The sequence below is a fragment of the Sprattus sprattus genome, assembly GCF_963457725.1.
Source record: "Sprattus sprattus genome assembly, chromosome: 17".
NCBI lineage: Eukaryota > Metazoa > Chordata > Actinopteri > Clupeiformes > Clupeidae > Sprattus > Sprattus sprattus.
In genome coordinates, this window is record NC_137915.1 from 10,049,881 (window position 1) to 10,073,654 (window position 23,774).

At 42.9% G+C, this 23,774-nt stretch overlaps 2 protein-coding genes across 2 annotated transcripts in view; one reads left to right on the forward strand and one right to left on the reverse strand.

Moving 5' to 3' along the window:
- On the reverse strand, nt 1-10,040 carry nom1 (nucleolar protein with MIF4G domain 1). The gene is made up of 12 exons (XM_080855196.1): nt 8,857-10,040; nt 8,657-8,769; nt 8,157-8,294; nt 5,855-5,912; nt 5,188-5,511; nt 4,357-4,467; nt 3,507-3,674; nt 2,870-2,991; nt 2,480-2,612; nt 1,291-1,422; nt 814-923; nt 1-563 (listed from the first exon to the last, which is right to left on the reverse strand). Exons 1-12 carry the CDS (start codon nt 9,862-9,864, stop codon nt 386-388), a joined length of 2,595 nt encoding a protein of 864 aa, XP_080711322.1. The 5' UTR covers nt 9,865-10,040; the 3' UTR covers nt 1-385.
- A 420-nt stretch (nt 10,041-10,460) lies between these two features.
- Nucleotides 10,461-23,774, forward strand: part of lmbr1 (limb development membrane protein 1) — a 43,594-nt gene continuing 30,280 nt past the window's right edge. The window contains exons 1-5 of the mRNA XM_080854676.1: nt 10,461-10,621; nt 13,916-13,988; nt 14,856-14,895; nt 15,531-15,670; nt 16,259-16,362. Of these exons, the coding sequence (XP_080710802.1) occupies nt 10,559-10,621; nt 13,916-13,988; nt 14,856-14,895; nt 15,531-15,670; nt 16,259-16,362 (420 nt within the window). The 5' untranslated portion in view covers nt 10,461-10,558. The remainder of the gene's footprint in view (nt 10,622-13,915; nt 13,989-14,855; nt 14,896-15,530; nt 15,671-16,258; nt 16,363-23,774) is intronic.

The window sequence follows — 23,774 nt, forward strand, 5'->3', positions numbered from 1 at the left end:
GGAGGCAATATTTGGACTAAAAAAATTGATGCAATTCCTTATAAAACAAAAGTAATATACTACAATGCAAAACGAGCAATGCTGACCCCTTAGTATGTCTTCAACAGTAACAGTTGAAATGCAGGGCACTATTTCACAAGATATGGTCTTTACCGTAAATAATACGGTAAAGCCAAATCAAAGCTCCTTTATTTATTTAGCTTACTTCATCCACAGTCCATATTGAAGCAAAAGAGAGGTTGTGTAGAGTATCTAAACAGATCCTTTAGAGAAAGGGTTGTCTTTGTTTGTGTGTCCTCCATGTATGAAAGAGAGCACAATAAACAGGGGTTCTTTCTTTAGACCCTGTGAGTGTGTCTCTGTCTGTGGTTGGGTGTGACATGTTTTACAGTTTGAGTTTGGCCTCTCTGGCCTCCATGGCCTTGGTGGCGACCTCTGCTCGCTCAGTCAGGAGTGCGGCTTGTTCAGCATTTCCCAGTGACTGGGCATTCTTCAGTAAGAAGTGACTGATGAAAAGCTTCAAGCCTTCCCGTAGCATTCCAAGCTTGGGCATTCCCGAGATCCTGGAAAGACAGAAAACAATGAGGGAATGATTCTATGGCCATGTCTGCAAGCTGCCGTGGCTGGGATGACTAGCACTCTTTGCTGACTGTCAGCTCTGCAGTCCATTGGGTAAACCTGCCAATACTGGAGGTAGTCTATATTGTCTGAAGTTTGAGCATGCAAGTATGATGGTATTTGTGGTAAAATTAAGGACTTAAGATTTTAAATAAGATAAAAACTTGGAAAATAAAATAGCAATGGCTTCAATACCTCCCAAATATGTTGACCAGATCTTCAGGTTCGGTCTCCTTCAGGAGTTTAGTGAGAACCTGACGCAAGAACTTCACTTTTGGCTTGTCCAGTTCTCCAAACTCAATGGCCTGTGAAAGAGAGCAGGGTGTCAGATTCAATGCTGCGGTTACCCCTTTAAATCCAACCAAAGTACATTTTGACAACAGACAGAAATAGCAACGAATCACAACAATTTTGAAACATTTCTTAGAAGAGTACACAGAAGCACGGCAGTGATCAAGCATGGCAATTGGCAGCACCTCATTCACGGAAACTTTGTACACTCTTATGCAGGCTTTTTCAATGACCATATACCCATATAATCACTATAAGCACATTGTGTAAAAAACTACTGGACTACTGCAATAGTACATAATAACACACACAGGTAGCTATAGCCGTGTGCAGACACACACTCACACACTTGATCAAAGTGTTTTGAGGTAAGGGGTGCACCTTGAGTATAGAGATGGAGAGACTCTTCTTCTGCAAGAGATGGGTGACCAACAGGACCAGGTTACTAAAGGTGCTGCTCGAGATGTTGTCCAGCTCCTTGAACTTGTCCCATAGGCTGAACTGGAAGGTCATCTGAAAAGGACACCCATGAACGACTTTTAAATTGAAACAGTACTTATTAGGGCACAAATATTCTCTCAAACTCTGCTATCAGAAAATGACCTGTAATAGACATATCATCTTATCTAAATTAACACCTTGAGATAAGAACACACAATTGGTTTCTCTCACACTGTGAGAAACAAGGATAATCTATAATAGGTCTCATTAACCAAAACCATTTTACAACTGGAAGCACCTTCATCTCATTCTGGCCGGGAAAAGCAAACTTCCCTTACTTCCACTAGTGATGCAGGGGAGCCTTTAGAAGCTGCTAGTGGAGGACAATGCTTATCAGATATCACAGTGGAGGTGGGGGGAAAAGAATAAGGTGGGTGTTGTTGCCTTTGTTGGGATGGTGTGAAGAGCACACAAAATTAAAAGAGAGGGCGAGAGAGAGAGAGAGAGGGAGCGAGTCTCACACCTCTGTTGTGGCGAGAGCCTTCGTTTAGACTGGTTACCGCCTTTTTCCTGACATTTCAGCCCACCCAGTTCAGCAATTCTAATGACTGAATGGACTGATACTAAGACACAACATGGAAATAATGCTGTGGAAATGTCGTTGACTCTAATAATAGATGTGTGCCGTTGTGTTACAAGAGCGTTCCCGCTGTGTCTGTTGCCCTTTTTACAGTATTAGACAGCTTCATAAATCCTTTTATCCTTTTTTTAAATTTAGTATGTTTAAACATCTAGTGAGGTACAACTAAAAATAGCCTTTTAGGTTGACTGGCTTATTTACAACACTTCCTGTTGATTGATAAAACTGACTAATGAAGAGCTCTAAAGACAGAGATGGACAGAGACAGGATATATCTGTCCCTGACTAATGTAGAGCTCTAGAGACAGAGATGGACAGAGACAGGATATATCTGTCCCTGACTAATGTAGAGAAATAAAGACAGAGACATATTATGTCTGTCCCTGACTAATGAAGAGAAATAAAGACAGAGATGGCCAGAGACAGGATCTATCTGTGTCTGAGGAGCTGCAGGAGTGACTCAGCTGTTGAAAGGCAGGCTCTACATACCTGAAACCGGCGGTCGTGAGAACACAACTTCTCTCCCAGAACGGCGTAAAAGGCATTAAAAGCCTTCTCCTGCAGACAGCAGTCCATGAGGACGTGCACTATCTCTCTCTCCTGCTGATCCTTCAGCCCGAGCCTAAGAAAAGTAGGGAAAGGACACACATATCGACAATAAATATTGTGCTATTACTGCCACCTTGTGACACATTACTCCATGTGACATGACAGCAACATTAGATCTTGAGTATTTGGCTTGTTAATCTGACAAAATGAAAAAAAATCAAGCTTTTAAACAGCACAACAATAATGTAATCTATGACCACCACAGATAGAGTCCACTACATTTGCAAAATGAAAACAGGGCACACATCAGAAAAGCAACGTAGAGCTTACCGTAGAAGCTTCTCGAATGCATCCAGGTAGTCCTCACTGGTCATGATGACGCAGAAGATATTTCTCCTGATGTCTGTGTTCATTCTCTGCTTCCGTGCCAACTCCAGGACTTTACTGCTAAACTGGAGGCAGAGGAAAAAATACCGGATTGTGTTCAAGGTCAAACTGGACTCGCAATTTAAAATTAAGCCAGGCTGATGGGTTGGACCCCTTTTTAGGTAAATTATAGGCAGTAGCCTACATGTTGCCAACCATCCCATACACCGGCATTATCACCGTAATGAAAGGGACAACATTGCTTTCTGTGTGACATCCAGATGGACACCATGCATTCCATATTGCAGGAGCCAGAATGCATACAGATATTTACACTACAGTGTTTTTGCAATTGAACCAGCCTTTATTGTGTCATCCTTTTACTACAAGAAAAACAAACTGAATACTTTAAAATAATGTTTGAAATTTACAAACAAACACAACCACAAAGTAGGTCACTTTCTTTGAATAGTACAAATAAAACCTTAATTAACCTTAACATACAGAATTTAAAGGTCAAACCAACCCTGAACATTACATGAATGTCACTATTTTAGTGTGCCTTTTCACATACATATTCCTGGAGAACATGAGAACATACCTGTCCAGAGGTAGTTTGTTGTGATGTCTTGCTGCTTTGGCCTCCAATCATGGGTGCCCCACTCCACGATGAACCCACAATCCACCAGCGGCCCACCTGATCAGCTTCCAGAAGATTCTCCAGAGAGACCCTCAGCTTCAAATCACTGCCTGATGCAGTGCGATGGATCTGTACACAGAAATAGCTACAGTCAATAAATCACATAAATTAGGTAAGGACAGGTCAGTCCTGAAACAGATGTGTAGCACTAAACAGAGTTCGATAAAACACAGATAATGAATGTTGTTGCCATTTATAGTAACAGCAAGAGGATCGTTATGATTTCCACACACCGAAACTATTTCTAGATTGCTTGGGGACATCATGAGCTGACCAGTTGTTAGAATCAAAGATAATGTATGGAGGAAAACTGAAGTTCATCCCTGACACTAGCCGAAGTTCCATGATGTGAAACACCCCTTAGGGACAGAACACAAAACTCAACAACATACTCAAACAAATACACAAACAATAACAAACGAGGTCTCCCTTACATCTGTCAGCAGGGGTATGAAACGAGACTGAATTTAAGCAAACTTTCAGGTGGAATTTTTTATTATTGCCCACTCACTAGCCAAATTTATTAGAAAGTAATTAAAATGGCTGATTGGCAGCATTATTGTAGCCTTGACATTTGTTGCTGGCTCTTGGGTTGCATCAGGAAAGGCGCTGTACAAGTGGAGGCAAACTGCCCTCTAGTGCTCAGAAAGGCTATAGTCTACAGCTCCATATCGCCTATAAGCTACCACTAAACATTACGTTTCACTGTGAGTATTTCCGTACAGTAAGCAGAGAGGTGGCTTTCACTTACCAGCGTCTTTTGCAGTTTCCTCAGTTTCTCCACTGGCTCTGGGTCATAGCCAGGAATCTTTCTCATGTCATTGTTTTTCAGGGCCATCATGGTCTCCAGCATGAAACGCACCTACACAAAGCACAAAGCACACACATCAGCAAAGAGTCCACATGAAGAAATCTTGACAGAAAGGACACAATTTTAATCAATAAATCATCAATACTTCTTCTTTAAACATTATTAAATCTGGTTTAAATGACTTAATAATTCACAATGCGGTTAAAGGGGCATTGTGTAGGATTTAGCGCCATCTAATGGTGAGAATGCTGAATTGCAACCAACTGAATACTCCTCTCTTTCCAAATATGTATGAGAACCTACGATGACTGTCAAAAGCCATACAAACATGAAAGGCTTTCTTTAGAGCAAGTGTTTTTGTTTTGTCCGTTCTGGGCCACTGTAGGAATATGGCAAACGGAACATGGCCAACTCTGTGGAAGAGGACTCGCACGGTATGTAGATGTGAATGGGTCATTCGAACGAAAACACAACAATTCATAGTTACAGGTGATTATAGACTAATGAAAATACAATATACAATATTTAATTTCTTCTAATTGATCCCCCTCAATCCTCCAGACTGCATTTTTAAGTGAAGAATCCAAACATATCTAAGGTGGCACAAATCTCCACTTGCATTTTGAGTTTAATCAAAGATTAAAAATAATGTATCACAGTATGTGTGGCCAATTGATGAATTACAGTATTGATCTTATTTAATCTGATTCATACACTGTACTCAGGATTTAAATCTTTCTTCAGGCCAAGAGCCTCTGCGGTAATCTTTACCCGTGTCTGATCCTTGAACTTGGTCCCGGCGTCACTGGCCTTGTGCTGGGCCTCTGAGATAAGCTCCTTCAGGGCCAAAGGGTCGTCTTTCCTGAGAGCAAAGCCCACCGTCTTCAAAACAAAGAGCGCCAGCTCGATGTCCTTCTCTGAGAAGGCACCAACCAGCTTCTTGAGGATATCGAAGATGAGGACGGGATGCACCACTTGAAAGTGGTAGAGGTGGGCCACCATTGCCACCAGGTTGTCACACTCCTTGCCCTCTCTGGGCAGCTTGTAGAGCTCATCGAACTTGCGGACCACCGTCTCCAGAAACTGTGCCCCAACCTATGAAATAAACGATTGTCCATTCCTGAGTGTGTTTACACTGTTCCTACTTACACTGTTCCTATACTGAACATGGTATAATACAATATACTCCTTAAAAACGATATTAGTACTTTATTAATTATTAGCCCCACAAATACCCAATCTTTTGATATTCCTTAACTATACCTAAGCTGTTGCTGTGCTCTTCTTCATGTAACGCTGACTGAAACTGCCAATGAAATAAGATTTCAACAATGCTATCTCCAGAAAGAATTTATCCAAATCAATCTTCAAATCAACTTATCCAAGCAATCTATCCAAGCACCTGCTACAAAGAAAGGCATCCTGGGACGGAACTTACCTCCAGGCCCACAGTGTAATGCAGCACGCTGACCAGTAGAACGTGTTCCATGAGAAGCCTGTTGAGTATTAGAGAACACTTCTTCACCAAACAACACTTGAATGCTTTTTCCACCTGTCTGTCCTTATTTTACCTCTACTGACTAAGACATAGTACCCGCTAAAAAAAGTCACAACAATCAATAAATTGAGACAAGGCTAACAGTGTCCACTGACTGGTCTTGCTCGCAGTGTCATGCAATTGTTTGGGCACCTCTGGTCAAAATCTCTGTTCCTGTGAATAGCTAAATGAGTAGATGATGAACAGATCTCTAAATTTACAACATTTTATTGTTTTGGTTTGGTTGCACCATGCAAAGGTTTGGGCACTCCAAGAGATCTGAGCTCTCAGATAACTATTACAAAGGTCTCAGACCTTAATCAGCTTGTTAGGGCTATGGCTTGTTCACAATCATTATTACAGAAAGGCCAGGTGATGCAAACTCCAAAACCTTATAAATACTCTGACTCGTTAATCCTTGTCCCAACAATCAGTAGCAAAGGGCTCCTCTGAGCAGCTGCCTAGTACTCTCATGAATAAAGTAACTCCCACAAAGCAGGAGAAAGAGGAAGTGGTCAAGTTAAGGTCTCGAAGACCAAGAAACCCTTTGAGAGAAGTGCACATAGAATTGCTGGAAAGGCCAATCTAAGTCCCATTTTGACTGCAAAAGACCTTCAGGAAGATTAGGTAGACATTGGATGGTGGTGCACTGTTCTACTGTGCAGTGACCCCTGCACAAATATGAACATCTAAACAAGCCTGATGCATTCTAGAAACACATCCTGTGCACTGATGGAGTTAAAACAGTACGTTTGTGCCTCAATGAGCAAAGGTATGTTTGGTAATTAAAAAAGACCATGGTCTTTTGGTAATGAAAAGACCACCTCTCCAACTGTTAGGCATGGTGTGGATTGATCATGCTTTGGGCTTGTGTTGCAGCCAGTGGCACAGGGAACATTTTACTGTTAGAGGGAAGAATAATTTCAATTAAATGGCCACAAATTTTGAAAGTCTTTAAAAAAACTAGATGAAAAAAGGATGGCTTCTACAACAGGATAATTCTCCTAAACACACCTCAAAATCCACAATGGACTACCTCAAGAGGCGGAAGCTCACGGTTTTGCCATGGCTCCCACACCCCCCCCCAACCATAACCTAATCACAAATCTGTGGATATACCTCAAAAGAGCAGTGCATGAAAGACTGCAAGAATCTCACAGAACTGGAAGTATTTTGCAAGGAAGGATGGGAAACAATCCCCTAAACAAGAATTGAAAGACTCTTGAAAGCTGGCTACAAAAAGGGTTTACAAGCTGTGCTACTTTTGCTAATGGTGGTGTTACTAAGTACTGACTAGGCAAGGTGCCCAAACTTCGGCCCTTCTTCATCTTTTCACTTCATGCTTTCTGAGAAATCAGGTCATCTTTTACTCACAAAGCTATTCACAGTAACAGAAATTTTGACCAGGGGTGCCCACTGATCTGCAAAAAACATGGCATGCACACTGAGTATTCCTTAAGAGGATTACTGTTCAAATGCGTTGAAATTCTATTAGTAGTCACCAGATCAAGTGAACACACGCCTTTCCTGTATGTGTGATGAGGTCAGCAGAACATAACAAAATGGCAAAAACACACCTAAAAATGTTTTGCCATTCAAATGTTTAAACATGAACCACGCATAAATAGGCTGATCAAGATCTCACCTGCTAATAGTTTTAAAACTTGATGTAATCAAAGTAAAATTTCAGATGAATTAAATTAAAACACTAGATAGCTCGGTATATGTGAAGGTTTATTCACTAATGTGTTGCAGGAGCATGCATCACAAACAGAATACCCAGGACTGCAAATGAAGCCAGAAAATGGCCATTATGTATGAATGTACTAGACCAATATAATTCCTGTGTTGAGGAGGAGCTATTCTCCCAATTGTGCATTTTCCTGAACTAGCTAAATATTCAACAAAAGGTCGATTTAAATAAGTCAGACTTTACACAGAAATACTAAAATGTATAGTGGCAATGTAGGCAAGCACATAATGCCTGAGGTAATCAACTGTCCTCCTTTCTGACTCCCAACTTCTCCACATTCATCAAAGTAAACGGAGATCTAAATCTACATCCTTCTCCACATAGTCCCTACACCTTTGACAGCAATGGGTGACCCCTTGGGCCTGAGTTCGAGTCCACCTTCAAGAGGCTGCTTGGGAGTAGACAACAGAGAGAAAATAGATCAAAACCCGCAGCTTTAAAAGTCTGTACCTGTCGGGCATGAGGGAAGGAGTGACGCAGGCGGCCAGCAGTATATCAGTCAGGGTGTCATTCATGTCCTTCCTGCTGCAGCTCATGTAGAGCTCCTCCAGTTGTCCACTGATGGACGCCAGGTTGGCCTCACTCAGTCTGCCAATTGCAACAAAGACATCACACTGTTATTAAAGTATATGACTATGGTAGATGTTGCAGGGATGATGTATGAAAACATCCACTGAGAAACTGTAGATGAAAGTCACAGAATTAATGCATCTCACATGCACGTTGCTGCAATAATCGTTTCACAATATAGTGCTTGACTCATTGCTCATTCAGGTCTCTTAAACAATAGGAATTACGAGTTCTTGAAGTGGAGAGACCTCAAAATATTGAGATTTGAACCACATTTTAGGGTTCAAAGTACTGATTCCAGTCATTCTCTCTGGGGACATAGAGACCATTGAGAGTTCCAGACAGAACAGTCCCACATAACGTAGTTCCAGTTAGCTTACCTGTTCACTAGTCCTTTCACATTCTTCTTTAGTTTCTCCAGCTCAGCTTTGCGCTTGCTGTCCATAGCACCTCGTAGTTGAGGAGGGATGTACTTTGCTGATGGCAAAGTGGCCTTTACAAACAAAAGTTGCATTATATTAACTTTACCTTTAAATGCAAATATGGACTTACAAAATGACAATTAAATACAAGGACTTACTGGTTTATTACTTTCGTCAGATGTACTCTTTTCTTCTGGAGTGAGGTGTTCTTTTATGCCTCCATCAGTCTTCGCCTGAGACTCATCTAGATCGTCCTCCTCCTCCATCTCTTCATGTTCCTCCACCTCCTCCTCCTCATCTTCCTCTTCAATTGTTTCCATCCTTTCTACTTCTCCCTCTTCTTCATCCTCGTCGTCGTCGTCATCATCTTCCTCTTCTTGAATGTCATCATGATCATCTTCCTCTTCCTGAATGTCCTCATCTAAACTATCGTCTTCATCATCATTATCACCTGACATTTCTGATTCACTGTCCTCCAGGTTTTTCAAATTATCTTTTGCTTTGGCGACACCAGCTTCATCATCACTATCGTCCATTCCTGCAGCACCTGAGTCCAAGGCCCCTAAAATGTAACCAAGCCCGTCTTCAGTAAAAGACTGAGGAAGAGTCTTTTTATTCCTTCGCTTGTTGAACCCAAGAAGCTTTTCCAGTCTCTTGATTTCTTTGTCTTCGTCGACGTTGGCATCAATTAGAGCCTGTTTATTACTTTCGTTTAATTGGAACTCATACATTTTTCTCTCCTTGGCCATTATATCCTTTGAGTCGACGTGTACTTCTTCAGTTTCATTATTGTTTTGCCCAACATTTCGAGTGGGCTTGGTGCGTTCAGTGGCTTTTTTGCTTTCAACCTTCATACCCTTGTCTTGCTTCTTTTCAGATGACAGTGTATTACTTTTACCTAGCTGCACCTTATTGGCATCCGTAGACAGCGCATTTCTCATATGACTGTCTCTCATTTTAGCCTTCTTCATTTTGCGTTTCTCCTTACGTACCTCTTTTCGACTTTTCTTCATGACAAAGTTAAATCTTTGACCATGCCCTGTCTCCTCGGCACCCCCTTTACTCTCAACATAATCTTTAACTGATGTCCTGTACCGCGTTAGTTTATCGTCATTCGAATTAAACTTACCTCTTTTCTTTTTACCTTGTCCTGTTTTTGGTTTCATGTTTACGGTCGCTAGCAAACTGATTGAGACGCGACCCACTCTTCAAAATTCAATTTAACAGGTGATGTTACAGATCAACTAATGTTTATCTCCTTGTCAGAAAATCACGAGTATTTAGTGGAAACAGTTTTGAGCCCACAACAATGTCAGTTATCGGCAAATACAACAATAACTGAGATAATTCGTCAACACATGTGTGCAAACACGGAGGCAGCCATCATTGGACAGCTACACATGAAGTCAACGACGCCAACCTCTCATGGTATTTCCGTATTTCAAGTTTACAAATCCTCAGAGTAATCGCCGTCGACCAGTATATCCACAATTAGGCTTAAAATATCCATATTGTTTAAAATTTCATTAAGCATCCAATCATACCACCAATAACCTAATTTAGCACTTTTTGGGCGCTGGTTAATGATTAAACTTATTCTGATGAATAACACGGAAGCAGTCTCTTTTCTTGATGCTTCTGTTTTCACAACAGCGTTTTATGTTGTCGTGGTCTGATGACGTCATTTATTTTGAGTCGTTTCTCTGGCGGTGCAAAACTGAGCGGTCTCTGTCAGTGTTGGTAACGGATTGTAAAGGGGCGATCCTCAAGCTTTAAACCCACTGTTGTGGAAGATACATTTTATAAGAAAATGTTCATTTTAGTTTTATGACTAAGTGATGCGCATATTCAATATGAAGTATGGAAGACGACGATGTTACCATCAGAGAGCAAAATTTCCACAGCCAAGTTCGGGAGTACATTGTAAGTAGCTAAGCTTACTAGCAGTTAGCTTAAAAGCTATATCAGCTAACGGTAGCTTGCGTTAACACGAAGGGGAAGCATACAAATATTAGCACTACAGTTTATGGCTTTCCTAAATAAGGATAACAAACTATGTAGCTATGCAAATAGCACCACGCCCTCTTGAATTTGTGTTAAAATTATAGAAGCTGTTATTCAACTAATGACAGAACATTCTCAGTCATGAACTTAGACGCCAACATTTTCTTTGCTTGTTTATTCATACAATATCGTTTCCCTGTATCAGTCACGTTTGCTAGGGTAGCGTTAGCCATTTAGTTTGGTTAGATTAGATTTCTATTTTCTAATATTGGTAGTAGCTTTTTGGTGTAGTTATTAATTAGGACATTGCTAACGATAACCGTATCCTATTCCGTTAACGCTAATGTGTTAGCCTGTTGTCAGAAGGCTGACTACTGAGATATAACATTCTACAAGTTGATTATTTTGCTACTTTTGGTGATATTTCCTTGCTGAAGAAGTAGTCTTTGAAGTTGGGCAAGCTGTCTGAAGGCTATAACTGACGTTAAGTTAATGTTATAACTTCTTAACTTTAGTTAGCTATTATTAGTTTGCTAATCCAGAGGTTTGTGTGTGCTGGTAAACTAGCTGTCAACACTTCAACCTCAGACCACGGTCAGTAACTCGGCAGGCAGCTGGTTTGCAGCGGCTGTTGTTTTGTTTTCCTCTTCTAAGTCGCAAAGGAACGGCTGTCGCTCAATTAATGATAATGCTATTAGTAATTTTGGCGAGCATAAAAGTGTCATGTAGTTCAAGCCACAATTGAATACGTGGAAAGGTGAGATATGTGTAAGTGACTTGGTCACTTCATCTCTTTAAATCAGATAAGTCATTTATGGACTCCACCGTGTCCACAGTACAGTCCTGTTGCATGACGCAGATTAGCCATGCCTCTAGCCGCTCTAACACCCTCTCCAGGAAGATGGCTCGTTCACAGTTGCTGACACCTCAATCCCATGATCTGTTATCCTGGCTAGTAAACATGTTTACCTGTGGACATTCGCGAGTTAAACCCCTAAGATTGTTTCTTCTTGTTGAAACTACCCCGGTAGACTTGCTATTCTTGGCTGTCACCCCGTTTCCACAATGAAGTGAAATGCGTGTTGGGACTAAATACTCCTAAAGTCCTCATCCCGCATCACATGGTATCGGTGAACGCAATGATCACTCTCAATTGTGTAGGCAGTACTGCTAAGGGTTCGTTTTATAAATAGCCAAAAACTGTCACTTTGCTCCCTAAACTATAGATACGTTCTATACCCAGGGCAATTTGAGAACTTCAAGGTCTCCTTCAGAGAGGGTAAAACAGGGCACGCCCACACACATACAGCAGGACTATGTGCTGGTGTGTCCTGGAATGCATACAGAGTGTGAAGTGCTGCTTCTAATTTGAGATGCCTGCATAACTCAGAGGCATTCGTTTGTCAAGTAAAGGGTCATCACCTGTATATTAAGTCAGTAATATGGAAGCTTTGGCCTATGATTTAGTTTTGTCAGAAGTGTTTTGTCTTAGGAACTGAATGTGCATGTGGGTGTGTGTTCATAGCATTCATGTGTCAAGTCAAGCTCTATGTACAGTATTCATTCATTAGTTCACTCATTAATTAATTCACTTATTCATTCTCCAGTTTGTTGTGATATAGCCTAATATATTTGTCTTTTTGCAAATATATCTAAATATTGTGAAGCAAAAAAAGGTTTTAAGACTAATCCAATTTTAAGAGGTTTAGTCAAATATATGCTGTAATGCATGACACCCCGGGGGGAAATTCCAGCTAGAGAGAAATGCATGGCAGTTAGGCTATTATCTGTGTTTTGAAGATGAGTTCTGGTTATCAGGATAGTATGCAAAACATCCAAACTGGGACACTGCTATGTGCATGTCTGTCCTATGTCCATGGGGTGTTCTTTGGAATAGACATTTAATTGAAGAAAATGGTGACATGCAAGTCGATAGTGTGGCTAATGTTGTGGCTGGAAGTAGGGTAATGTAAGGGCGACATGCTCATTGTCCTCTTAACATTGCTGAGCTGATATACTTACATTTGTTTTCTCGCCATAGAGTTGAATTGTGAAGAGATATTTCCCTACAGCAATCTTTATGCATAGAGTCTATTCCAGTCACTGTGCGTGGCTACTGACTGTAAAATGGCTGAGTCACTTCTCATCCTCTCAGAGGCTGTGCATGATGGTAGCTAATGAAATGTTTGAAGTGGCAGTTGGAACTCTGGGATACTTTGGGAGTCTGTCACTGTGGTATTTCTGAGTTTTATGTTCGTCTTTCAAGGAAATTCTAGTCTCTATTTTTTATTACAATCTTTGAGATGTGTAACGCAACACTGCATTCAAACGTTGGCTATAACATGTTTACATGTTTGTGATGAAGGCGTACTTCTAATCCTCTCTGATTATCCTTTCTCCGTCATCTCTATTTGTTTTGTTTGTTTGTCTATGTGTTTGGAAAGAAATACAGACCATCTTGTATGCTCTTCTCTTTTCAGAGACCCATTAACTAGCTACAAATATATTGATGAATTAATTGATAGATTAGGATGCACATATTGACATTTGCTGTTCAGTTGAACTGCCCTATTGACAGGTATACTCTTTGCATTCTCTTTAATGTAAAGCCATTGTATTTGTTTGGGTCATTGAAGGTTCCCCCTAACATGCATGGGTGTATTTGTGGCTGGGATTGAGGCTGGGGATGCTGCCTCTCTGGTGAAACAGAAGCACCCGTCTCAGGGAGGTCTGAGTCGGGGTAATCTGATCACGAGCGAGCTGCTTGACAGCCTCCTATAGGTGCCCCCCATCCATCTGTGCTGTCGCTCGAAATACCCCTGTCTGTGCAGAACACAGGATCTCACCGGCCTCCACGTGCCCTTGTATTGCATAACATGTCACTCACGTTTCATCAACTTCCATCTGTGAGGTGTAATTATGGTGTAATATTAGTCTGTTATGCAAGGAGATGAGTTTTGCACATGTGTGGTGTATATACTGTTCATGCATATAATGTTATACAGTATATGTATGATATAATAAAATAATATTCATTGTTGATAACGGGGTAAGTTGTACAGTTTTCGTTCAGCAGGTGTAGGTTTGTAGCGCCGAAGGTCGACGGTTCATTGTTTGAAGCATACAGTACTCATGCCCTGGCACTACCAGAAAGGGTAACTGAAGATGGCACATCTGTTTCGTCTCACTTCCTGTTTCCTCTTTGCTCTGCAGATCTGTTTCCTCCTGTTTGCGGTGCTCTACATTGTGTCTTACTGCATCATCACCCGCTACAAGAGGAAAAGTGGTAGGTGCCCCTTCTGCACACAAAAATAGCACATCAAAACCACACACCTCAACTCTCAGTTTCTGCTGTCATGTGGTGTGGATTTCACTTGCTAGTCTTAATGTAAACTTATGCAGAAAAGCACACAAAGACAAAAAGAAACACAAACATACACAATAAAGCATCATTTAAAAAGTTGATTTTCAAGTCTTTGATGACTGTCACCGTGAGCTGCTCCAGGTCACCCTGGTTCATTTAAAAGTAGATCACTGCACATAAACTGTCCCCCGTGGAACATGGTCCGCTTGGAATCTAGGTTGCGTCTCTCAGTTTCAGGTTATTTGGCCAAGGTGAGGCACTCCGATCCTCTGAGATGTGTTGTGACATTGAAGGAGTAACCGTGTTGTGAGAAGGAGTGGCACTGCTTCTGTGTTTGTCTGCGAATCAATTTCTTTTTTGATGACAAGCTCGTAATAAGAGGTCATATAATAACATTGTGTGTGTGTGTGTGTGTGTGTGTGTGTGTGTGTGTGTGTGTGTGTGTGTGTGTGTGTGTGTGTGTGTGTGTGTGTGTGTGTGTGTGTGTGTGTGTGTGTGTGTGTGTGTGTGTGTGTGTGTGTGTGTGTGTGTGTGTGTGTGTGTAAAACTATAGACATTCTACCTCTTTCACTTACTATAGCCCCAATACGCCCAGTCTTTCTCTGGTGACCTATTTGCCTCCACGCCAACATGAGTTTGACAAGTTTAAACAGTGGGTAGGACATGCTGTTTGATGCCCAGCTAGGCACACATCCGTCATTGTAAAGTTATGAACAGAGTGTAGATGGTGTGTGCTGTTATTATCCATATGGTACATTGCAGTGTCTAATTCTGCGTGTCTGTCCACAGATGACCAAGAAGATGAGGATGCCGTTGTCAACAGAATATCGTGAGTGTAGCTCCCGTCAGTACAGTTGGATGTGAAAAGCTGTATGATTGTGTGGGTGCTTGTTTATACCCGCTGTGTGTGTCTACAGGGTATGGACACAGTGCATGGATACTTTGATCACCATACAAAAATGAATAGTGCATAACAATTATATTAAATGAAGTAGTTAACCTCCCACCCCCCTAAAGGCTGTGTTAGTAGAGTATTAGCTGAATTATCCACACCGATTATTTTATAACTCGTATTAATGTTAGTTACTACACTAATTGATACAAATCAGTATTCTCACTAACTAAGATTTCTTTGTTTTTGTTTTTCTCCTTTCATGCTACTTTTTCTTCCCTTGATTTCTATCTATCCATCTCCCTGTCTGTCTGTCTGTCTGTCTGTCTGATCGTCTCTCTATCTATTTATCTATCAATCTTCTGATTTATCGATATGATCTATCTGTCTTATCTCTCTGAACCTTCCATTGATCTGTCTTATATGTCTGTCTGATCTTCTATCTATTTGATCTATCTGTCTGTCTGTCTGTCTGTCTGTCTGTCTATCTATCTATCTATCTATCTATCTATCTATCTATGTCTTTGTCTATATGTATGTCTATGTGTTCCTCCCTCCCCTCCCTCTGTCAGTCTTTACCTGTGTACCTTCACTCTTGCCATATCAGGTGGGGCAGTACTGCTGCTGCCCTTCTCTATAATCAGTAGTGAGATCCTGCTTTCCCTGCCCAGAAACTACTACATACAGTGGCTCAATGGCTCGCTTATTCATGGTCAGTAACACTCACTCACATAATCAATCTCTTTTTCTCCCTAGTTTGAATGGAAACAGAATTGTAATTGTATAGTCATTGTGTGTAACTGTGTATTTCATGTACTCTGTTGTAAACAGTAACACACATTTAGCGAAGTTAAAATGATAACCAACCTATAAGGCTATAATATAGTTGACGATTAACACAAATTAAACTAGAATCAGAATGATGCCAACTGTGGTATTAAAGTAGCCACAGGGGGGCGGTACAGGTTCACGACAAGATAATTCCTCAACCTCACTTGCTCAGAGAATCTCATTTCAAATGAAGCTGACAGACATTTAAAGGGATGCAATGATATGAAGAAAAGAGTCACATATCATTAGTAGCAGTTAACCTTTATGTGTTTGTATGGGCAAGTACTTATGTTTGCTGTTACGGCTACATAGGAAACCTGTTGAATGAATGAATGAATGAATGTTTAGTGAAGTGAAAGAATATTTTATCATGAATCTTTCGTCCCAAACATGTGATTGAGACCCAGGTGTCCTTTGTTGATGCATGTTTTCAGGAATTGATTGATTGATTGATTGATTGGTCTCCTAGGACTGTGGAACCTGGTTTCGCTGTTCTCCAACCTCTGTCTCTTCGTGCTCATGCCCTTTGCCTATTTCTTCCTGGAGTCTGAGGGATTCGCCGGATCCAAAAAGGTATCGACTCCCCTGATCGTGTGTGTGTGGCTTCCCAACCAGTGGGCCTGTCCGAAATCTGATTACCTTTTAAGGCAGAACTATTAAGGCAGCTATTTCTGGGTGGGCAACATGCATCTCCTTTTGATGCTGTGAAATACAGGGTTCATGCATCAGCCCAGGGGACTGGGAAGTGATTTGTATAACTACACAAAATGTCTCTCTGAATGCTTCTGTTAGACATAACATTTGACCAGATTCATCCAGTTTGTGAAGTTATTAAAGTGTTGTGACCCTTCATGTGAATTGTGAAGGATCCGAGAGCTGTTTGGACAAATGTCAGAAAATTTAGTGACTCTTAGATCTTTTAGGGATGGGCAACCACTCCTTGCAATCCAAGACGTTCTTCCAACTTTGTATGAGAACTGACCACAGCACACTTGACCCTCAGTGTGTGTCGGGTGTGCGGGTCTGTGTCAGGGGTCAGCGTGTTTCTGCCTGGTGTTCTGTGGGGCGCGTGCTCCCGTCTGGCGGAGGTGAGGCAGACGTGGCTCGGCGGGCCTGCGTGTTGTCTGGCGGCAGCAGCAGGTGTCTGGGCCGTGCCCTGCGCCTGACTCCTGCTCCGCCGCGCCGTGGCAGCTTCATTAAAAGATGAAAAGCCCAGAGGACTCGGCGCGTCAGCCGACGCCCCATCCCGCCTAACCCCTTTAAACGGCCCACAGGCCGCAAACACTTCAACACCACGCCATCAGTGGCCTGCCTGATTTATTCCCCTCCGACTCGCTCCCTGTGTGTGTGTGTGTGTGTGTGTGTGTGTGTGTGTGTGTGTGTGTGTGTGTGTGTGTGTGTGTCTGTGTGTGTGTCTCTCTCTATCACACTTTTTTGTTTCCTTGTTCTCGTGTGTGTGTCCCATCTTTCTTCATCTGTCACTTCCTTCCTTTTAATTTTTCTGTTTGTATTTGTTTGTCATTCCATCTTCTTTTCTGTGTTTCTGACTGAGTATGTTTCAGTCACACACACTCACTCTCACGCACACACACACACACACACACACACACACACACACACACACACACACACACACCACTGACCTAGGTGATTTAATAGTGAGCACCTTTACCCCTGGCCTCACCCCCCTCCCGCCCCGAAAATAAAACTTCAAAAGCAGAGGCCAATAATCGCTCGGCACGGCTCGGTACACTTCCTCGTTTGAGTAATTACTATTAGAGAGAGGGAGAGAGGGAGAGAGGGAGAGGGAGAGAAAGAGCGAGAGAGAGACAGGGCCCAATACCGGAGCTCTGGAGGTCCATAAAGCCTCAATAACACCACGGCACAAAAGAGTGGCAAATGAAGGAAGGGGGGAAAAATGAAAAGAAAAACAGATTTGCTTTTAATTCACCTCTGTCCTGTGTCACAGTGTGAAGCCCTCCTGGTTTATGTCCCGCTTGGCAAACTGGGACGTAAAAATTAGTCTGTACTGTAGTTTACGAGGCTCGGGCTAATTTGCGAGGGCTGGGCCCACAGTAATAATGGACGGGGCTGCTGGGATGAGGGAGGAAGTGGACTGTGGGCCCGGGACCCGGAGCTTTATGTCTCTCTCTCTCTTTGGCTCTTTCATTTCGACAAGACTGTTTCTCGCTACTGATCATCCATAAATGTGCAAGGAGGAAGCACTGCTTTATGTTGCTCTACACGTCCAGGTATGGGCCTTGCGTGCGTGTGTGCATGCGTGTGAGTGTGTGTGTGTGTGTGCGTGGAGAGAGAGAAAGGAAACGATCAGAACACGGCCGCTCTCATATATGACAAAAGCAAGCGCCCCACTGAGACACAGGAGGCCATAGCAGCTCACAGCAGAGGGGCACGAAAGCCGGATGCGGGGGGGGGTTTAATACCTCTGGACCCCCATACTCCCCCCTCATTCCCAAACTCTCACATTAATGTTCATGTTAGATGGCCAATCTCTTGGGGAGGGGGCTTAATGTTGTCATTTATGAGCACCTATGATGTCCAATAACCCGACCGCTCTAGAAAGTTCTTAGGAAATGAAAAACGGCAGAACTTTTACACAGCATAGCTTTAATCGAAACCTAATTCAGAGCAGAAGGTTCACATGGGCCACAAGTAGTTCATGTCAATGTTCGAGCCAAGACTATGTCCAAAAGTCTACCACTCTATGTCGGCAAACAGGCACTTCCGCTGTTGAATGCCAGGATTAGAGGTCTGTGCTCGAAAAACTCACTGACCGTATTGATTATGGCATCAGTTCTCACACAATCTAAATGGACCTGGGAATGGGCATGTCCGACATTGCCACTGGACTGATCCATTCATGTGTGATGGCTGAGAGCTTGGTCCTCTCAAGGCTGTGTCTATCACCAGACAACCGTCCAGTGGTGTGTTTCCTGTAAAAGTCGTTGAACAATTTGTTCGATGGTGGTGAGATTATCAATTTGAACTCTCTCCTAGTTGCCCCCGGTTGATCAACAACACTTTTGGGAAACTCCATCCTATTGACTTATCAGGGAGGTAACCATGTGCTTAAAACTCCATGTGCTGTGAGAGCAAATCATGTGTTACTCATAAGTGATAACAGTATAACAATTGTTTCACAGATATGTTTTCTTCTTAATGCGTTTAATCCATTGATTAAGTAGAATATGCCTCTTGTTTGAGAAAAGTGATTCCAAAGTGCTTGTTGAAGATGTAAGTACATGAGAATCAAGTACCAAGGTTACCACAAGAAACTGTCACATAAAGTGAGTCTGTGGATTTTCACTTATTTAACAATGAACTGTTTAGTACCATGCTATTATTTAATTATTGACACACTGATTATACCATATCGTACATCCTGTGGAGGTTCTAAGGGTCTTTATCTAGTCATGTGAGAGAATATGAAAGTGCTTGCTCTGAGGCAGTGGTCGAAATGTGGACGTCACTCTTTGTGGCCACGGAGGTCAGAGTATAATCATGGCTCTTTGTCGGGCTAGAAGAGGAAATCTCTTCACGCAATCAGTGTGCAGCTTTGTGGCTGTCAAATTGTCTGCTGTTCTCGCTTCTGGCTGCAGATGGCGCTGTTGAGAGGCCAGCTGGTGGTGTGTCTGCTGCATCTGCTGGTTCTTGGCAAAGATTAAAGCAACTTTCTCCCTGAAAAGCATCTCAGTCTCCTTGTGCATGCCCATTATTTCCCAGGCAGATGGAAAGCAAAACAAAAGCAGCAACCAAAGTGGCTTGTGTTTACTGGAGAAATACTTTGTTTTCAACTTCAACTTTCAACGTCTGTTTTGCAGGTTTTGTCAGCGTGCATACAATTTATAGCTGTGTAATTATTTAATTATTTATTTTTTGGAACAAATTTGTTTGTATTGGTTTTGGCATGATTTTGAAATGTGGAAGTGAAACGTAATGTTTTCTTTTATTAGGTTTGTCAGTGCACATGTAGGCGCTACATGTTTGTGATTGCTCACAGCTTCTTCTCAAAAAGATCCTGCCTTGGGTTACTAAGAGACTCTTTTTGTGCCTCCCTTACAATGGCAGTGGATATTTATTTCAGACGGGCAGAGTGCTTAGGGCCTTTCTTTCCCAGGCCCGGGTCCTTCCAATCTGGGCAAGTGGTGCAGAGCTGTGTTTGCACACCTCACTTAAGGTCAGAGTGTCGCCACAAAAAGCCCCTGCGTACACAATACGTGTCTCCATGGAAACATATGAGATTTAGCTGGGTATTTTGAAAGAGGAAACCAGGAAAAAAAGCACAATATTTGGAGCTTTTTGTTGATGTTTTTTTTGTAGTTTTGAAGCCAAGGTATTAAGGTTTTTGTTCAACCCCAAAGTTTCTCTGATTCGCTAGAATTTCTGCTTTATTTTTAGCCTCTATATGGAGTACTACTGAATTAGGTTAAACTGAATTTTTAGAGTAAAAATATACTTTTGGCAGTTTATTTCAATTGGAACCCTGATTGTGTAGATCTTGTGTTTTGTGAAGTGAGTCTGTGTAACTTAAGAGCTCAATGTATGCGCAAGCATTTATCGAGGGACTAAGAGAAAAAGTGATGGGGAATGAAATAGATAAACTATCTACTTACAAGGTTTTGAGTGGGTCTGCGCTTACAGGGACTGAAATCCTATATTGCAGCGCAGGAGGCTGCTGCTTAGACATGACACTTATGAACTGGCACACACATAGGTGGCCTGGCCCTACTTGATGGTATCAACACACACTGCAAGTCCAGACACAGCTGTTGATGTGCTGTTATGCTGGTATTCTTGCTCCTATCACTGTCCTGGCTCTGATCTATGAGGGTGATAATTCAGGGGCACACACACCAACAGAAGCTCTCGCCATTGGCCCCCGGAGGACCGCATGTCAGAATGAGACGTGAAGGAGAGTTATGAATGGACGGCCACCGGCTCACATCTGTTCATTGGCCCAACGGCTTTACACACATTGCTCTTTCAATAGGGCTGCATCACAACACGAATGCAGCCTTGAAAAGGACTCAGAAGGCCCTTCCTAGGGGCAGGTTTTTTTCCATCTGTCGCTTTCTCAGTTTGGCTCTCTTTCTCTCCTTCGCTCTCGCTCTGTCTTCCTCGGCTTGACAAAACACAGGTGACAGTTGTTCGCTCTTTGAAGACTTATCAGCCTGACACCTAACAGTAATTAGGAAAAGATGGACTCACTGTAGGCAGGAATAACATACTCTGGGGCAACTTCAAAAAGTAGCTACTTCCTCCCCTATAAATCCTATAAATCATTTTTTTTTTGTGGAGCCAAACATTGAGGCCATATTTGCTCATGAAGAGAGACCTTTCATTTTGGGCACCTGATATCCACTAAAGGGGAAGGCCAAGACAGAGTGTGAGGAAAGGGGGCTCATAGCGGTGAATTGTTTTTGGTGTATTTTTGGGATTTTGTTTATCATTTGTCCTTATCCTCACTAGTTTGAGTCTTAAAAATGTAAGGTATAGAAGGTGTGTGTCCAATAAGTCTTAGCTTTGATTTAAGTGATTTGTGTGTGTGTGTGTGTGTGTGTGTGTGTGTGTGTGTGTGTGTGTGTGTGTGTGTGTGTGTGTGTGTGTGTGTGTGTGTGTGTGTGTATGGATGTGTGTTTTTAATTCTTATGGACCATCAGTAGCCGTGTGGCTGGAGATGTAGAGTTATTGAGTGCGAACAGAGAATACGTGTGTCTGTGTGTGTGCATATGTGTCACTGAGTGTGTGTGTGTGTTTCCCTGCTTCCCCCTCTCCTCTGTTTTGTGTCTCAGACACGGCAGCTCTGGTCACAGGACAGAGTTCGCACTAATAAGGCAGGGGGGCATCTGGTGAGGCTCTCCCAGGCTGGGAGAATCTGTCCTGGGCACCAGTGCCCCCTCGCTGCCCCCTCACTGCCCCCCCATTCCGCTGGTGGAGAGACGGATGACTCGTGGAGCGCGGGTCAGCGCTAAAGCTCCAGACTTCACCCTAGCATGTAACCACTTCAATCCGCAGCCTTTGATGGCCAGGCTTCACAGCCCTCCAGAGTCCCAGTAGCATGTTCTACACGGCAGTTAAATTGGAATGCATTGGTAGTGGGGTGCAGAGCTTAGGCAGATCTCAGTTTAATCACGGGGGCATTGCCGGGATAATGGGAGATTTTTTTTCTACCTCTGTATGGAAAGGTTTGTCAGTTGAAGACGGTTTGTTGTGTTTAAATATTCTGTCAGCATTGCGGAGCATGAGCTTTACTTTGTAAAATTGACATGTTGAGTAGAAGCATAACTCAACTTTTTTGCATCTATTCAACTCTTGCTTCTTTCTGAATGTGAAAGAAGTGCCTATACAATGATGGCATGTTCTGGAACATTGCAAAATGTGTGCATCTATCAAAATATCAAAAGCCCTACCTTATAGTGGGCCAAGTGAATCCAATGTCTCTCGTACTTTCTGGAAGCTTCTGTGGCTCCCCGGCCTGCTCTAGTGAAGTCCTGAGTGAGGCAGCGCTGCAGACAGCTGGAGAGGAGAGATGAGCTGTCAGCTGCCTGCCGCTCGCCTCGACGAAATGATTAATGGACCTCTCCCTTTCCATTTTTCCTTCTTTATTAGTCTCTATGTCCCTATCTCTCTTTCTCCCTGCCGCTCTCTCTCTCTCTCTCTCTCTCTCTCTCTCTGTCCATCCATTTTGCTCCCTTGCGTTCTCTCCATTCCCCCTCCAACCTGTTATTAGTCCCTCTCTGTCACTCGCTTTTTCTCTGTACCCTCTCCAGCCTCCATCCTATCGGCCTCTATCTGTCTGCTTTGCGTTGAAGCTCTTGTTGCTTGGCCTACAATAACGCAATATTACTTCCTTGCCCGTGGACACATCTGTCATGTATATGCAACAATAAAGCGGCAATGTCACCTTGTCCCTGTTTAATACATTCATGCGTTCTCTGTCCTCTCTCCCCCCACAATATACTCTTTTCATTCTTTCCACAATGCCAGGCACAAATCTAGGCAAAAATGCATCTGAGTGTAGTAGTGTTAAGTCTCATTTCACTATCTTGGTTATTCATGGTTTGTGAGAGGTTAGAGGAATCTTTCTGGATTGAACCCTCGCTGCCCTAGACAGACACCCCCCTCACCCCCCACACACAGACACACACACACACACACATCCCCCACAGATTTCTTGGAAGTCAGTGCTAGCATTAGCGTAGCAGGAGCTAGCCCCTCTTGGAGCAGCATGAGGGAGGAGGAGGAGGAGGATGCTGAATATTTCAGAGCTGCTAAATTTAGCGCCGCGCACTTTCAGAGAGAGGGCAAGAATAGAAACTTTCAGGCCGGGCACATCTAAGGAGAAGGATGACTCTCTCTTTCTCTCTCTCTCTCTAACTCTGGCTGTAGCATATTCTTGTTCTCTCTCCCCCCCTCTCTGTCTCCCTCTCTCTCTCTCTCTCTCTCTCCCCCCCCCTCTGTCTCCCTTCCTCTCTCTCTCCCTCACTCTCTTTCTCTTCTTCTCTGTCTCCCTCCTCTTTTTCTCCATCTGTCTCCCTCTCCTCTTGGTCTTCTCTCCATTCTCCCTGAGAGAGAAAGGCAGGCAAGCTGTGTCAGATCAATGGACTTTGACAAGTCTATTTTCGAGCCGTGGCTTGTCGATGTCGACAGGCACGGCATCCTTGCCGAAAGAATTGTCGGACGAAGCCCGAGCAGATGTGCCAAGTGAACGGACTCCCTGCAGGTGTACTGTTGGGTCCCACCTCCACGGACAGAGAGCCATATGTTCTGTGTAGGGATGGATGTGTGAATATGTGGGCAGAGCATGGGGGCTGGCTGAAGCTGGTTGGCAGATGGGTTGATTATGGTTTGTTTTAGGGGATTGGAGTTGGACGAAATGGCAGTGCTGTCATCTGCCCAGCACTCATCTCAAATTCAAGGTGACCTGCCGGACACTGTATCCCTGACACACACACACACATATG

Coding starts and splice junctions, on each gene's coding strand:
- nom1 (XM_080855196.1), bottom strand. CDS start 9,864: ATGAAACCAAAAACAGGACAAGGTAAAAAGAAAAGAGGTAAGTTTAAT. Junction 1,423..2,479: donor CTCACGACCGCCGGTTTCAG/GTATGTAGAGCC, acceptor TGTCCTTTTCAG/ATGACCTTCCAGTTCAGCCT. Junction 924..1,290: donor TCTCCATCTCTATACTCAAG/GTGCACCCCTTA, acceptor TCTCTTTCACAG/GCCATTGAGTTTGGAGAACT.